We start from the raw sequence: 17,741 nt of genomic DNA on the forward strand, positions 1-17,741 counted from the left end.
ATAAGGAGGAAACCATCCAGGTTGTGTTTAGGCTCAAACTGTAGAAAGTTCATGTGTAGGGACTTTAGACTATCCCACAAGGCCCAGGCTGAGGAGAGGTGTCTCGGGATTGATGTCGGAGCCCAAGTCAGTAAAGAGCAGCCGAGAGAGTAGACCTTTCTCCAATGACGCACTGTATATAAAGTAATGGCACATAAGGCCTCATCATGGTGTCATGCCTCAGTAGCACACAAAGTACTGAGGAAGCTTAGGGGCCACCCATGACATGACCTTGTTTTCTGTACATCAGTATATTTAGTATTGCCAACTTTAGAAGAAATTTTTAGAGAAGGCATGCTCTGTAAACAGGAGATAAACACAAGGATCTGCCCAGTGCCTCCAGCACCCCTAACACATTACATTTATCTCAGGAATTTAGAGTTCTGCCCCTGGCGCTTTTGCTGGCTTTTGGGAACCCATTCCCCATGCTGGGTTGCCTTGCCCAATTGTGATGCTGGGGGGGGGGGGGGGCGTTGGTCCTGCCTGGATTTGATGAGCCATGCTTTGTTGATTCCCGTAGGAGGCCTGCCCCTTTCTGATGGAGACGGAGGAGGGATTTAAGGGATGCAGGAGGGATTTAAGGGAGGTGGGGAGAGGGAACAGGAGAAGGAGGGGGGAGACTGTGGTTGGTATGTAAAATTAATTTTAAAAGAGTTTGTAAGAAGAGCAGGCACTGTGGGAGCAGTAAGGGCTCTGTAAGAAACCCAAACACATGGCAAATAGTCAGACCCTTCCCTTTTATTAAGATTGACTCTGAACCTAGAGGGATGTCACTGAATGAGGAAGTGATAAGCAGGGGTCCCTAGCAGTCACCACTTATACCGTTCTGATATACTGAGTGCACACTGGTTCCGCTGGGACCGTGTTACCTTCCAGCTCTCACGGGCAGTTGTATGGACAGTCACAGTCTGTCCAATGTTTGTTTCTTGAACACGCAAAAATTCACTTAGAGTACATCTTTCTACTCAAAGCGTGCAATCCTGTGACAGAAGCACGAAGCTAGGGCTCTGTGGCAGATGCGGGGCCTTGACTGACTCTGCACAAGGTGACAAGACAGTCCCTGCCTGCCTGAGGGGATAGACAGGGGACCCCACAGAGGAAAACCATAATCATTGCTTCCACGATGCCCACAAATCCTCACTCAGCAGAACTGGTGAGACCTAAGTCAGTGGCTACAGGGGAAACGATGTCTGGTCTGACACTCGCATGCCATATCACAGCCATTCTCTATCCACTTCTGTGTCTGCTCTTCATGCAGAGCCACAGCCACCCTTTGTCCACTGTCCACTGTGTTTAATTCTGGGGCCACTGTGGCTTCCAAATCTATGCATAGCCACCTGGGACAGTTGAAGACACACTGCAGAGACTAAAATGCTTTCTTTGAATTCCAAGCAACAGTACCTGAGATAAATGTCCTACATTGACTAACCCATCAAAGCTCAAAACAACCTGGGTGTGTCCCAGTGAGACACTCTCTAACAGTGTGTAGATAACTGAAGATACAAAGACCATACCATGACAGAATGTGTCAAGAAGTTGGACACGGTCCCAGGGGACTCTAACCTGAAACAGTTGAGTCTATAAATGGTCAAACACCAAGTGGCTGTCACCTGTGTCAACAGCTGATCAGATGTCAACTGGTTGATCCAACGCGTGTATCGCTCTGTAGAGTCTGAGGGGTCTCTCCTCACTTGGCATCCTATGATCTGTGAGAAAAAAAAAACAAACAAATAGATTTTAAAGTTGTAAGTAAGTGTGATACCCATGAATTGGGGGCTGATTTAAGAAAAAAAAAAATCCTGGGCATCAAGAGGAAGAGAGAACAGAATGCCAGGCCCATATGGGACAGTCCAAAGAAATGTGTTACAGTTAACACAGCCCATCTCATATAACATTCCCTTAGAATATGTCTCCATCGTCTCAGAATAGGGTACCACCCCAAGGGGAAAAAAAAAAAATACAAACCTCCACTTCAGCCATAGCCTCAGAACCCATCCCCATGTTAGAACATGTTCACACATGTTCACATCCCCTCCAAACATGGATGGACTGCCTCCTAAACACAGCCCCATGTCAGAATGTGTTCCTGTTTATTTCAGCTGAAGTTCACGGTATCTCCATAGGGTCTATCTCTGGGGAGTCTCTGAAGAGCCCTAATGTTAGCTGAATGAGATCCAGACTCCACTACACTGGCAAAAGTAGGTGGCAGGAGTGCTGTACAGGCCAGGGAGGCTGACTGGCTGTGTATATATGCAAATGAGACAAAGAACAAGGACCAATCAATCAGCAGGGATCTGTCAAACCCAGGAAGCGAAGGCTCACCAAAACCTTGAGAGAGCTCACAACTCTCTCTGCTTCTCTATTCCCACCCCTCGACATTGCAGCCATGTTACAGTGGGAGTGAAAAAGAGGAAAGTGGAGAGAGAAAGGTGAATCCCCAACTGCTTCCCCATGGGTCTTAGCTGTGACTGAGATCAGGCACAGCAGACCACTGTACCTATGGAGTTAGTACCTCATCAGGAGCTGTGGGCTGTCAAATGGCAGCCAATTGCTATCAGCAGCAATTGTCCCTGGGAGCCATTTACTACCATTTATCATGGCTGAGCAAAAGCAGCCTGTTGCTTACTTCAGAAACCAAGTGAGGAGCAAAGTTGTTACCTCTATTACCATCTCACAACCTGCCCTTGTCGCCTCACAACATGGCCCCATCTCATATCCATCCCCACCTCAGAACCCGTCCGTCCCCGTCTCAGGACACATCCATCCCCACCTCAGAACCCGTCCGTCCCCGTCTCAGGACACATCCATCCCCACCTCAGAACCCGTCCCCATCTCAGGACACATCCATCCCGGCCTCAGAACCCGTCCCCGTCTCAGGACACATCCATCCCCACCTCAGAACCCGTCCCCGTCTCAGGACACATCCATCCCCGCCTCAGAACCCGTCCCCGTCTCAGGACACATCCATCCCCGCCTCAGAACCCGTCCCCGCCTCAGGACACATCCATCCCCGCCTCAGAACCCGTCCCAGTCTCAGGACACATCCATCCCCGCCTCAGAACCCGTCCCCGTCTCAGGACACATCCATCCCCGCCTCAGAACCCGTCCCCGTCTCAGGACACTTCCATCTCACAACATGCCCCACTTCAGAACATGTTCTTCGACTTTCCCACAATTACGTCTCCATTTCAAGCCAATTATCACCTTGCGTGGTGCCACATAGCTTCCTTGCCTGTGACACTCTCTCTGCTTTGGGTCTTGGCTGTGCTGCTGCTTCCTCAAGCATGACGTCCTCCTTTCCAACTTCTTTCTCTGACCTAGGCACTAGCCTTGACCCCTGCATCACCACCTGGATGATCCACCTCTGCTGCCTGCTGAAATGTACTGTATCAGGTGTGAACACTTGCCAGGTGCTCACAGTTCCCGAGAGCGACTGGCCCTAGTTTCGGGTGTATGGGAGGAGCTGCTCACAGCAGGAACAGTAGAGTTCCTCTGTGTCTAGCCGGGATAGCGCAGAGGAAGCAGAGACCAGTTCCTAGTGGGGCCCCTTCAGAGGACACTGTACTTTTCACACCAGTGTCAATTTCCCCTGGGCTGCTGCTTTAAAGCAAATTACTTATTAGCCTCTATTTCTCTCTCTCCTTTCCTATCCCTGTCTTCATTTCCCTGTTATTAATTAATAGGGGCTTCCTATGTAGACCAGGCTGGCCTGAAACTGCCTGCCTCTTGATTACCTGGGCTACAGGTGTGTACCACCATGCCCAGTTTGCTCTCCTCTCAGAGGAGACCCTGACGTGGGCGCACTATAGTCCTTGCATGATCCCCAGGGCTGCTTCAGGAAGCTTACAGGACTACCAAGCCCATTCTCCCTCTGCAGAATCACTTCTGAACCTCATCTGAAGTACCCCAGAAGCACCATGAGAAGCCCGTAGCTGCCCTTCCTGGGAAGGTGCTACGGAAAACATGAGCAAGAGGCATCCTCCATGCCATCGCCTCCAGTGTAGCCTAACCTACAGTACACAGTCGTCTGTCTCTGTATGACCCTGTAATCCCTCAAGGATCAAGGACATTGTCTGAAAATATTTCCCAGCTGTTCCAGTGTTCACTTAAAATTAAACTGCTCTGACAGCTTCCATATCTTGAATAGCAGGCTTCATACTTCCTGACCCTAGCCTGGGTTTGGGGCTCATGGTGCTCGAGTGTCCTTGTGTTCCTGGTTGACCTGCTAGCCTGGTTCTCCAGGACGTCCTCAGATAAATCCCACAGAATAGCCGCTGCACAACGGACCCAGAAACCCATAGACACTGTGCTTGCTCTGATGAGCTGGCTTCTGCTCTCCTCAGCAGGGTCACTTCTTGAACTGTAACTCATGCTGAGACAACTGCCACCATAATCTCTGGGACGAGTTCTTGCGTCACATGCAAGGTAACAGGCTGACACTGAACTTGGGATAAAGCGCCTGTGCTGTGAGGAGGACACGGTTAGTGTTGTGGTTTGAATGAAAATGCCCCTAATATGTTAAGACACTGACTACTTAGCCTCCAGTTGGTGGCACTATTTGGGGAGGTTTAGGAGGTGTGGACTTGCTGGGAGAGTGTCAGTGGGGTGGGTTTTGAGGGTTGAAAGCCTCATCCTACTTTAGTGGACTCTCTCTGCTTCATTCTTGCATTGGAAGACGTGAGCCCTCAGCTCCCTGCTCCAGATGCCATGCCTGTTGGTAGAGGCACCTTATTTCAGCATAGCACTGTGGTGGTGGCTGCATGCTCAGGGCATGGCTTCAGGTATGCAGATGTGACCCCCTACGAGGAGGAGGAGGGGTTGGCTCACTCTCTTGAGCGGTAGTCGGGCAGAGACTGCATCTTCAGGAATAGGAAGACCGAGGCCGTTATTTACTATTAATTGTGTAAGTGCTCCTCTAATAAATAGCTGTGTATCATTATCTTGGGTCCCATGGACTCTTTTAATCCTCACCTTCAATTAGTGCCCAACGTGGGACCAACTGCCTCTGTGTTGCTATACCTCCCCATCACGATCTCTCTAGAACCACAGCCAAAATGAGCTCTTTCTGCCCTAGGCTGCCTTGGTCCTGGTCATAGCGACAACAAAAATAACTAATACATTTGGTGATGGTGTTCTAGTTGAAGTTCATGCCTCACACAATGGACAAGAATTAGTAAACTGTACTTGGGTTGAGGCTCTTGTATCACTGGTAGACAAAGGTCAGTGAAATTCCACTGAGGGGCAAAGCACCCACCATCCTGTATGCTCAAGAGTGAACGAGACTTTACCCAGAAGTGAAGCTCCTGCTCTGCCAGGTGTGTCAGTGGTGAGACGATACCTACTGTGACAGTAAAGGCTGGTGAGGCCGGCCTTGTGAGAAGGCTCCTAACTTACCAAGAGAATGAAGATCAATGTGACTCTACTTAGGGGTGAGCTCTAGCTTTACAGGGTAGAAAAGGGTTAGTGAGCCTCTACTTCAGGATGACCTCACGTCACAAGTAATCCATCAGACCATACAGCTGTGTGTGTGTGTGTGTGTGTGCGCGCGCGCGCGTGCGTGCGTGCAATATTCCTTTACACTGTGTAAATCTATGTCACTGTGGTCGGTTTAATAAAGAAGCTGACTGGCCGATAGCTAGGCAGATAAGGCTAGGCCGGAGAACCAGAATAAGAGAATGCTGGGAAGGAGGAGCCTGAGCGAGCAGTCACCAGCAGATGTAGAGGAAGCAGGAGATGAACTTCCCATACCCCGTGGAAGAGCATAGGTAAGAAATATGTGTTGGCATTCAGGGATCTGTACTGGGCCTGTCCTTGGGGTTCTGACAGGATTCACCCTCAGCTGTGCACACTCACTACGTTCCCTTTGAAAAGAGGCCTGCCCAGCTCCTGTCTTTCTCTCTGCTTCCCTCCCTCCTCTCTCTTCTCGCTCTGCCGCTCCTGTCCCCAGAGGCCGGTCTCCCCTTTCCCCTCCCTGCTTTTCCCATTCACTTCCTTCCCTAAAAAAACAAAACAAAACAACAACAAAAAAACCTTCCACCCCAGCTCTGTCACATGCTATTTTTTTAAAATTACAACAATATGGGTTCATTTAAAATATAAAAGCTAGTTAGTAACAAACCTGAGATATTGGCTGAGCATTTATAATTAAGTCTCTGTGTGGTTATTTGGGAACTGGATGGCGGGAAAGAAAAGTCCACCTAAGGGGAAGCTCCTACCTCACACGTTAAAAGAGGGTCAGGTGTAGCTGTGGGGGAAGCTCCTGCCTCATCCAGTAGGTAAGAGTTCAAAGATATGGATTTGAAAGGATAGGAAATGCTAGCTCTGTTGTCTTTGAAACTACTTCCTAATGAGAAAGCTTACCCTGTAGAGACAGACCCTGGGAGAAGGCAGCTTATCTATACTTAGAGCTGTGACTAGTGTTCTTGTGCCTATTTCTAATACTGAGCATGATTTTTGGAGCCTACTGGATACTCCTGACACTGACAGCAGATGGCATTCACACATCCTGTGTACAAAGATTCCAAAAAGAACTATCAGCCATCTAGTGTTTATTTATTCTGAGGCCACTCATCACCATGCTTGTCTGTAATGGGCCACACAAGTGAGATGATGCTATTTTCCCGCCTTCACCGTTGGTATCTCTGATACCAAGAGCTTAGCACCACTCTTTCCTTCATGCCTCTGCTCAGGAATCCAGTGGGGAGGCACTAGGGATCCTGTAAAGCCAGCATGAGGCTTCCCACACTATCCTACCAGCTCTAGAACTGTTTGGGCTGCCAAGGTTCAGGAGACTGATGATAGGAATTAAAAATAATAATAATTAATAATAATAAATTACATCTAGAGCTGCTAATAATGCCTAAAACATAAAATCCAACAATTCTGCAGTGATCAAACAATGGAACACATTGTAACAGCTGCCATCAGGGGTCTTCCCTTCCTAAGTAAGTGGTTTTCTTGTAAATGGCCTAACAAAAGTAACAACAGGGTAGGAACATACTGCCAACATTCATTTCATTCCTTCTGAACAAACTAAGCATAATAATCAACATAGCCACCAACCAGCAACTACAGATTAGGACTTTGTAAGCCATGATTTCAAACCCAGAATCACAGTAACTGCTTCTTCTCAGGCTAATTTTGTGTTACAGAGCCAATGGTTCGGCTGTACTGAGTCAGGGAGAAAAATAACAGATGTACTTCACCAGACTCTCAGGGGGAGGAAAACACGGCACAAGGTTCTCTACTGAATGCTGGACAAAGTATCTAAGAATTCAATGAGGCTTGGCAAGAAAAGTCATAATCTAGAACTTAAAGCAATATTATAAAAATGAAGTCAAGGCTGATTTAACTATGAGAAAAAGTGACAGTTTTATTTTTAAATTCCTGAACATCTCTAAATATCACAGTTCATTTCAATGAATGGCACAAAAACTGCAGAATTACATTCATTAATGTAGCCAATCTGCTTACTTTTAGTGTTGGGTAGAAATGAAAGAATTTAATGAAAAGAATACAGCTCTCTAAGATGTCAATACTTGTTAGAAAATTCTTTACAAGTTTCCAATGTATATAATATTGAAATAATTGGAAACTGTCATTTCTGAGTAAAACATACGGCATCTTACATGAGGACCTGAGCCCCAGGCACCTGTTTTCTGGGGCAGAGGCAGGTTCCTGTGCCTCCATTTCAGAGGGGCATGATTGTTGGGACAGGCAAAGCACAGAGGAACAGGGCTTACAGAGTCAGAGGCAGCAAGGAATCTCAGTTCAGAGCAGGTCATTCTGATGCTGCACTTGTCTTTTATTCTCCATCTTCCATGACCACCATTATCTCACTGTCAGCCACTGGGCAGGAATGTCTATAAATCCTAGCCTTTATGTTCCCTTCACATACACAGCACAGAAATCCACACAGGAGGACTTGTTCCTAACAAACATACCACACCAGAAGGCAGTCTGTTTCTCCATATGATGAGGATACCCTGCCAACATCTTTGGAGGCTGGGGAAGCGACCCCTGAGCTATTGGGTGGGACCTAGTGATTCCCATCCTAGGGAGTTGAAGGACACCACGGCCTGGCGTCAATGGAGTTCCCATAGGCTCCACGAATGCACACGCTGTCAGACACTGCTGGCCATCTTCCGACATCTTTCCCAATTAGAAAGGGAGGAAATGAAATACTCTATTCCTTTAAACTTTGAAAAAGCAACTTCTAGAGTCTGTGGTGACTGAACACTGTGATTTGTGGTTCCTTACAACTCTAGAGTCTGTGGGGACTGAACACTGTGATTTGTGGTTCCTTAGCTGTTTACCCACAACCCTTTCAGGACACAATGAATGTTGCAGACCTTCATTCTCCTCACGGAAACATACCTCACAGAAGTGCTGCAGACACCCTGGAGCCCCGAGTCCCCCAGAACCTTTTGTAATCACATGAATGTAGTAGCTACATCCTCTCTGCTCCTGGGGGGGGCAGTGTGCATATTCTGTATTTCCATCTTTCTGACACACCAACACACACTACTGCCTACACGGGGTCCCTGCCCTAAAACTCTATACTAGAAGTTGTTCTGAGATTTCCCATGGCAAAGCTCAGCATCTACCTTCTATGCTGAGAGAAGCCTCAAGGATATCTTGGGTAGGATGGGCTTGGAAAGACAGAGTGAGGCAGGCTGTCTGAGTAATATGGACTGATGTGGCCACATACCCCACCCTCAAAAGTCACAGAGCTACGATATGGGATATAAAGGTACCACCCTCTGCCCAGGGACCTCTCCAGGGCAATCACGGCATTTCCTCTGTCTTACAGGTATATTCCAGAGCATCAACAATTGCAGCTCAGGGTACATTAAGTCTTCAACCTCCAACTTGAAATTCCAGGGAAGGCAACTCCCTACTCCAGGAAAGGCAGGCCTGAGGTCTGTGTCTATACACCCAAGTGCCAGTGACTCATCCTCAGGAACCAAGGGGTGGGGGGGGAGTGAGAAATAAGAAAAAGGTGCCAATTTAGTAAGAGCAGACACTATGTGAGCTACAGTCCGAGTTCACAGAACAATGCCTGTTGGAGGATAACCAGTTGCCCTGATGGTAATGCCCTGATGCCTCAAAATTATCTTTTGGGAAGGTTGTTTTTACGAGACTTCCCCTCTGAATGGACCAGTGTAATATGGAAATAAAGGCCAGTGTAGACCAATTTGACCTCACATGGAGTCGAACTCCCTAGAAGGAAGCAAATACCTGTCCTGGGTGAGTGGCTACATGGGAAAGATACCACTGCATCATAAAGCAAGCAAGAAAGAGAGAAAGACAAAGGGAGAGGGAAAGGAGAAAGAAATCTGTTTCAAAGCTTTCCAAAATAACAGGATAGAAAGACAGTGAACATTAAGGGGACATAGAAGAGAAAGGAACCCCCTTCACCCAAGAAGGAGTTTGCTTGAAGCTGAAGTCTTTCTCTAGCTGAGAGTCAAGAATTCCAGTATAATTAATAAAAGTCGGCTATGAATGTTAACTACATAGGGACGATTAGTTTTTATACAGAGATATTTCAAGTAAGAGTGTTAAAATGCCAACAGATCATGCTGAAGGCCTAAGCATGTATGAGCCTGTTGCATTTGGCCTACTCCTTTTCCAGCTGTAAAACTTCAATTTTCTGAGAATCTCAAAATAGTGTAATCTTTGTTGACAGTAAAAACATGTCTTAACTCCCAGTAACCTAATATAATAAAGATCCCTTGAATTCTTCTGGCCTATGGCTTTACCTTATTAACGTTTATTCCTGTCCAACGCACCTCAGGAACTACCCTCTGACCTCATTTACAAAAGAAACAAGAAAGGAAAGAAAAAAGAATCTCTTAGAATCTTTTAAACAATGTAACTTCAGAAGCCACCAAAATTATATGTATAGCTATTTTTTTTTTTTTGGCTTTGTTTTTGCTGTAGGATAATCCTTTTGTATGCTATAAATATGTATTGTTTTCACTGGTTAATAAAGAAGCTGATTTGGCCTATAGCAAGGCAGAATAGGCTAGACAGGAAAGCCAAACTGAAAATACAGAGAGCAAGAGGGGAGGAGTCAGAGAGAGAGATGGGAGCCAGCAGCCAGAGGAACAAGACATGTTAGAGAACAGGTAAAGCCATGAAGCCACATAGCAAAATGCACATCAATAGAAATGGGTTAATTTAAGCTGTAAGAGCTGGTTAGTAATACACCTGAGCAGCAGGCCAAACAGTTTATAATTAATATTAAACTTTTGTGTGATTATTTGGAACTGGGCAGTCAAAGCAAAGGGAAAGCTCCACCTCTGTTTACATGTTTTGTTTTGTTTTTCAAGATGGTTTCTCTGCATAGTCCTGACTGTCTTAGTATTCACTACACAGACCAGGCTGACCTGGAACTCACAGAAACCCTCCTGCCTCTGCCTCCTGAGTGCTGGGATTAAAGGTGTGCACCCCCACCTCCTGGATATGTATAGCTATCGATAAGACCTTTAAATGACTTTCTTGAGAAGTCTATGCCCATACTTGGGGGTATAGATAGAATCTTTTCCTAAACATTCATCTATTAATGCTCTGCTTGACTCTATGTTAAAATCTCTTCTTAATAAACTCCAACTCTACTTCATAGTCAACTTGTTCTGAAATCCTTTTCTTTGGTGAAGTTAAGAATTCTGATCTCAGTGAAATTCTTGCAAAAGAACACCTTAGGTCTCTAAAGGCAGCAAGGTAGTTTTGTATGGTGATATCTTTTTTTTTAAGTTACAGATCTGTTGGCCAATGATTAGGGCTTCTTATTGGCTAGCTCTGTCTTAATTATTAACCCATTTCTATTAATCTAAGTATTTCTACATTGCCTTATCTAAGCGTGTCCTATCCTCCTGGTCCCTCATGGTGACTCCATCTGCCTACAGTTCCCAGAATCCTCTTCATCTCTTAGTCCCACCTATCTTCCTGCCTTATTGGCCAACAGTGTTTTATTCATCAAGTGTGGTGGTATCTTGCTTGTACAAAGATCAGAGGATGGAGCTTGCCACTAGCTAGAGGTCTGTAGGTCTGTATAGAAGTGAGAAGTGAGACGGCTGGGTAGAGAAAGAGGGAAGAAACAGGAACTCACTTTCTTGTCCGCTGAGACGCTAAGGAGGTAAAGGTGGCTTTTGCTTGCTCCTTCTCTCTGGTCTCTCAGCATTTTCCTCTATATCTGACTCCAGGTTTTATTTAGACCAATGAAGCACTCCTTTTTATATTTTGGCGCCCATTTTTTAAAAACATATAAACTGTTTGGCCTATTGCTCAGGCTTATTACCATCGAACTCAAATTAACCCATAGCTCCTATCTATGTTTAGCCACGAGGCTTGGTATCTTCTCAGTGAGGCATTCTTATCTTGTTTCCTCTGCATCTGGCTGGCGACTCACTCTCTGCCTTCCTCTTCACAGAATTCTCCTAGTCTGGTAGCTCTGCCTATATGAGTGACAAATCTTTACAGTGTACAAGAGCATTACGCCACATCAGTTTTGTCTCTAGTTCCTACTCCTGTTGCCACTAACCAGAAGTATACTTAAAGGCTCAGAAACATGGCAGTCACAAGTCTCCCTCTGATCTGGCTATCTGACTGTAAAGATTCTTTCTAATCACAAGGAATAAAATCCCAATGTTAAAAAATGACTAGCATTTCCTTAAAGGTGGTGACACACAGAAGGGTGTTGTACTCACACTCGTTGGGTGCTGAACAGCAGCTTCATGTTGCAGCCTCACTCTCTGGGGCATCATAACATCATCCTGTGTAAAGATCACGTTCTGTATTAGCATACAGCAACTCCAATGTAGTAGGAATGGCACACTGTCCAAGAACATAACAGCAAACAACGTGAGTAGGCAACTCAGATGATCATAAACCAGGACCCTCTTTGGTCATCAAGGAGAAGTCATTATGTGACTGGTGGGAAAAGAGAAAATTCTGGCAGTCCAAGTGTACTCAGGACCAAGAACAATGAGGACATTCATGTGCCTGTGTGAAGTGTCAGGCTTGTTCTCAGACATGTTTTGGCATCATCCAGTAAAGCTGGAGGTAAAGATTCCCTAAGACCTAACAAGCTCACCATCTGTGTAGAAAAGGTCCTCTACCTAGGTAAGATTTGGGCAGCAGTTTCCAGACAGAACATTCACGCCCATAAACACCCGAAGGAGAAACAAATGACATCCATTACAGCTCTCAAAGGCCACTCAGTGGGAGAATGTAGTCACAGTTGCTTAGATCAGTGAATCCAGGACAAAAGAACAGATATAGTATCACTTCACACACTTAAATCAAACCCTAGGAAAGCTGACCACATTATTTATTAAGTGCACACATAATGAAAACAATAAGAGAAGTGAAGACAGTGTGGCCCCCAAAGCCCAAACCCAGGTCACTCTAAGCAGGAAGTTGCTTGAAGAAGCATCATGACAGATCCCTGAGGTATAGGTTAATAGGCAGCTCCTTGTACATATTCCACAATATAAGGTTTTGTTCATTTTTCTGTAGCAATGCTACACTTCATAGTAAAATAAGGTATTGTCAGTGGACAAATAATCAAGATTTAAGTGTTTAAATGGGTATGGAAGTAGGTGACAGAGAAAATCCTTCTAAAATAATGCCACAATGACTGGACCAGAAATTAAGGGGTACCTGCCACCCTGGACTCCTTATGCCCCCCCAAAAAAAACAGATAAAGAAAGGGGTTATGGTGTATGCCAAGGTGGCTGACCCAGACTACTGGGGAAACCAGATGACTTCTCTACAAAGGAGGCTAGGAAGAGTGCAGTGCAGCAGATTTCTTAAAGGGTCTCTTAGTATCACCATCCTCTGTGATCCAGGCCAATAGGAAACCACAGCACCACAACCCAGGTAGTATGACAAATGTCCCAGACTATTTTCAGAATAAAGCTGTTAGTCACCTCTCAGATAGAGAACCAGCTCCACTGAAGGGCTTCATAAGGATGATGAGACAGAGAATTATGAAATGAAGACAGAAAGTGCCTATTGCCAACACGTTGTGGGTCTGCACTGTTTCCAGCAACTTCCTGCCCAAAGGAACCTCAAGTTTTGGCTTTTGGGACCTCACTTTTCTTTGTCTTCATTATGTGTGCACTTAACAAATAATGTGGTCAACTTTCCTAGGGTTTGAATTTAAGTGTGTGAAGTGATACTGTATCTGTTCATTTGTCTTAGATTTACTGATCAGAGCAACTGTTACTGCATTCCATGGACTTTGAGAGCAGTTATAACTATGATCGTGTGATCAATTACAGAAATGAGGCTATCACAGTTATAATACCTTATTTTGCTATAAACACATTAGGTAAACATTTTGTATTCTTCCTTTTCTTATTTTCCTCATTTCAGTTTTTGGGATATCAAAGGACTCAGAATCACTTGAAGAACTATGACTCTTTGATGAGAGACTGCAAATGTTCAGTTATAAGCGGCATAGTTGCAATGTGTATTACAACCCCACCTAACTCTGGCTGGACCCAAGTGTTGCTGAAGGAGATGTATATGTGTGTCAGGTCAGCAAAGGTTGGACACATGTGATGAATAATTTATTGTGCTAACCTGACTGGACTAAAGGACGCCCAGAAAAGTGGCAAGATGCTTATGTCTGTGAAGATGGATTTGGAAGAGATGAACAATTTTATCAGTGGACTGAGATTAATTTCCTCCCACCTTCTATTCTACCCCTCTCTCTTGCATGCACACACAACATGTGCGTACACACACACACACACACACACAAAAAAAAAAAAAAAAAAAAAAAAAAAAAAAAAAAAACCTTGCTGCTCCACTTGTCTGGGTTCTTACTAATACACATGGAATTAACCAAGATTCCAATTTTACACTTTGGGGATCTATACAAAAAGCATGAATGGTCAGTATTGCTTGGTTCTCAAGAGCCTAAAGAATATTCAAATGTGATTTCTACCACTGTTGCTGTTAAGAGTAAACAACTACAATGAGAGCAAAGAGAGAACAAATGGAATTAATACACTCACTGGCCAAATAGCTGAGAAGCTAAGGAAGATAGAGTGAACAGACATTCAATCCAAAGAATCAACAGAGAAGCAGGTACTAAACCTTACAGAGCCTGGTGACTAAGAATATAAATAAGGTCTCTATTTTCCTGAGGCCACCAGATAGAAAAGGTGGTTCAGACACTAGAAGGTCTTACTTTATTTTATTTTTTGCAAATGAAAGGAAGGGAGAACTTTGACGACAGGTCAGAAGTGTTGCTGCAGGGAGAAGGTGACCCATTTCCCCTTCCTGGAGACCCACTGCCTCCTACTCCCTCGGTGGGCAGGACCACTGAGACCCGTTAACAAGAATCAGCTAGCCTTTGAAATGTAGAGCAGAGGTGCTAACAGGCCAAATCCAAGATGCTGTCAGCACCATGGAAGCAGAGTACATTCACCTCAGGGCTCAGGCCAAGGAATATTATCTGGAGCTTTCTTCTCAGTGACAAATAGATTTGAAACATCATTCCTGGCATTCCAAGATGTGCATAAAATTCCCAGAGGGGTTGAAATCCCACAATTATGAATCATCACCATGGGATGATGGGACAGCCTGAGAGAAGAAACTGGAAGCCTCATAGAAAGAGTATTGAGGGCCTAGAGACACGGTCAGGAGAGCTTCCCGTGATTCTAAAACCTTGAGTTCAGTTCCCAGCACTAACACATAGAGTGGCTCACAACCACCTCCAACTTCAGCTCCTCGGAACCCAATATCCTCTTCTGGCCGTCCTGGGCAAATATACACATGGTAGTCGTTCTCTCTCTCTCTGCCCGTCAGAGAGAGAGAGAGGGAGAGAGAGAGAGAGAGTGAGAGAGAGGGGGGGAAGGAGGGAGCGCACGTGCGCCTCTCTATGCGCCTCTCTCTGTGCGAGCGCGCCCCCCTCTCTCTCTGTGCCCCCCTCTCTCTCTGTGCCCCTCTCTGTGCGCCCCCTCTCTCTCTCTGTGCGAGCGCGCCTCTCTCTCTCTGTGTGCGCCCCCCTCTGTGTGCCCCCCCCTCTGTGTGCGCCCCCCGCCCCCCTCTCTGTGTGCGCCCCCTCTCTGTGTGCGCCCCCCTCTCTGCGGTGTGCGCCCCCCTCTGTGTGCGCCCCCTCTGTGTGCGCCCCCCTCTCTCTGTGCGCCCCCCTCTCTGTGTGCGCCCCCCCTCTCTGTGTGCGCCCCCCTCTCTGTGTGCGCCCCCCCCTCTGTGTGCTAGTCCAGAGAACTGAGAATAAACGATAGACAGGCTTCCAGTGAAGTCTCCAAGCAAGGTACCCTTGAGACTGACAGGTGCAGAGAGGCCTTGGAGACACTAACTGTGCCTGCCACAGAGAACACTCACACCTTGTGTTTGGCTTTTGGATGAGATGTGGAAACTGAGGGAGAAACAATCCCAGCTCCTTCCTGAGCCTGTTCTGAATGCAGTATTTGGTGACTTGCATATGCCAAAGGGCTCCTTGACCCACTGGTTGGGTTTTCCCTGACCTGCTGGAGTCTGTGACAGTAAGTCAGCTCTGGTCCCCTCCCCATGTGAGTCAGTCTCTCTGTCTAACTCCAACATTTGTGGTCCCTTCTCTGAGGATCCCAAATAAAACTCTTCTGACAGAGAAGCCACAGGATGTCAGCATACCAGACAGACGGCTACCACGTGCCACTGGACAGCACAGCAAATCACTGGCAATCACTGCTATTCTGTGGGCCAAGAAGAATGTACTGGCCCAGTGACTATACCCCAAACCAGAAGCTCTTCTAATATTACCTCCCTTCCTCTCAAACTATGCACATTCCCTAAAATCCCATATAGTAATAGCGTATAACTCTGAATCCCTTTAGGCTGAGATTTCGCCCATCACTATAATCAATCTATATTTCTGGTCCGACTTCATCTTTCTCAGTTTGTTCCAAAGACCCTTCAGGAGGATGAAGGAGCTGTCTTCGGCTCTGTAACTCTGCAGCCCTGCAACTCTGAAGACTCTGCTAGGACTTCCCATTCAATGCAATCCTAGGATCCCTGGCTCATACCCTTCAAGAACATGCCCAATTCAGATGCCATGTGACTTGGTTACAAATGGGTAGTTTTCTGCTGATAGGTTTGCATGGCTGAGGGAAAAACAAACTCCATTTTCAGCTGATTGGAAGGGATACAATAAAGGACACAGATGAACAGTCAGATGGTAAGTAAGGTATACAGTGAGGCCCAAGGGACACAAGTATAGGGCTTTTATTCCCATGGGACTGGGGTGTGTTACCCTCTGGGACTTTGGCATGTCCACACCAGAAACCTCTGTTTATGGAGGTTTACAGAGTCTTCACCAGGTCCAATCTCCAGCCCTGGTCCCCTCTCTGGCTCCCGAGGTTAAAAGTGCCATGCTTCTAGTTTTTGGTGGCCAGCCTCATACTGACTAGCAGCCCTCAAATCACTTCTGAAAACAAATGACATTTTCTGGATGCTGTATTTTGGACCTGGAGTATCTCCCAATGCCCACATGTCAAAGGTCCCTACCTTAGTACTGCAGGGGGGTAGTGGAAGCTTGAAAACATGGGACCTTATTTTAGTGGAGGGCTGGTTTACTGTGATGTACTTTAACACCATAAAAAGTATGACTTCTATAATTTAGCAGAGCAGCTTCCATTTTATTTTAGGTTTTTCTGAAGCAGCTTTTCTCTGTGTAGTTTTGGCTGTCCTGGAACTTGCTCTATAGACCAGGCAAGCCCCAAACTCACAGGGATCCAACTACCTTTGCCTCCTAGTGCTGGGATTAAAGGTGTATGCCCACCACCACTCTCATCTTAAAACAACGTAAGTCCACCTAAATTATAGCCACACTGAAATGAAAATTTATAGTTCCCTGCATAGAGCTAGCTATAAGGCAAGAGAAAACTATCCAAAAAGACAGGAGTGAGATATGAGAGCCTCGGGTCCCAGTTTTTCCTTCCCTCCATGTCTCTCACAAACTTCCTTAGTTACACACAGGCTCGGAATGAACAGCTTGTTTTCTGTTTCCTGCCCTTGAAGGTGGACCCAGAAACGTCAGGGTAATGCTCAGCAGAGCAGCAGCCCACACAGATCCTTTCTGCCAGGTACATGCATGGGGCCAAAAACAGCCACAGTCCTCACCTGCTTCTGAAAGCTGAAGTGGGTTCTACATAGCTAATACCAACGCTGTTTTACAAATAATTTCACACTACAGCAGACAGGTCAGATACAAAAACCACAGAGACACTTCCTCATCCAACTGGCAACATCTGCCTTCAACAAGTTACAGACAGGCATGCTGTCTAAATACAATAAAGATGACATTATGCAGAACTCTGACTTCAAAATGTCAGACCTCCCAAGGTAACCCTTTGGGTCAATTCTCCTCCTGTCCCTTGCATGAAATGGGGGTTCTACCTCCTGGTCTATGTCACCTGGAATAACCAACTGGAAACAGAAACAAAACTTATAACAGCTGTCTAAGCCAACGGCCAACATATCCATGAGCCCTGGTATGCATGTTTCTAAGAAGCTAGGGGCCCAACCTATGAAACAATTTAGATACATAAAAGTTGTATTTGTTTAACACACTTTGTTTGCTTTGCTTTATCAGGGTTTCTAAGGACAGCACATTTGTATACAGTCTCTGTTCACCCATACCCAAGTGTCCTATTCCTAAGAATGCCCCATAAACGTGACAA

The 17,741-nt window shown here is 45.9% G+C and overlaps 1 protein-coding gene across 8 annotated transcripts in view; it reads right to left on the reverse strand.

Annotated features, from left to right (window-relative positions):
• B3gntl1 (UDP-GlcNAc:betaGal beta-1,3-N-acetylglucosaminyltransferase like 1) overlaps positions 1-17,741 on the reverse strand; it is a 102,583-nt gene that overhangs the window by 66,423 nt on the left and 18,419 nt on the right. For all 8 annotated transcript variants that reach the window (XR_004770925.1, XR_004770924.1, XR_004770923.1 and 5 more), the window contains 2 exons: positions 11,751-11,816; positions 1,650-1,745 (listed from right to left, as the gene is read on the reverse strand). Coding sequence is in view for 4 of the 8 variants with exons in the window: in XM_027425307.2 (XP_027281108.1) it covers positions 1,650-1,745; positions 11,751-11,816 (162 nt within the window). In the remaining 4 variants the exon portion in view is untranslated. The remainder of the gene's footprint in view (positions 1-1,649; positions 1,746-11,750; positions 11,817-17,741) is intronic.

Source organism: Cricetulus griseus, chromosome 7 (genome assembly GCF_003668045.3).
Source record: "Cricetulus griseus strain 17A/GY chromosome 7, alternate assembly CriGri-PICRH-1.0, whole genome shotgun sequence".
In the NCBI taxonomy this organism is placed as follows: domain Eukaryota; kingdom Metazoa; phylum Chordata; class Mammalia; order Rodentia; family Cricetidae; genus Cricetulus; species Cricetulus griseus.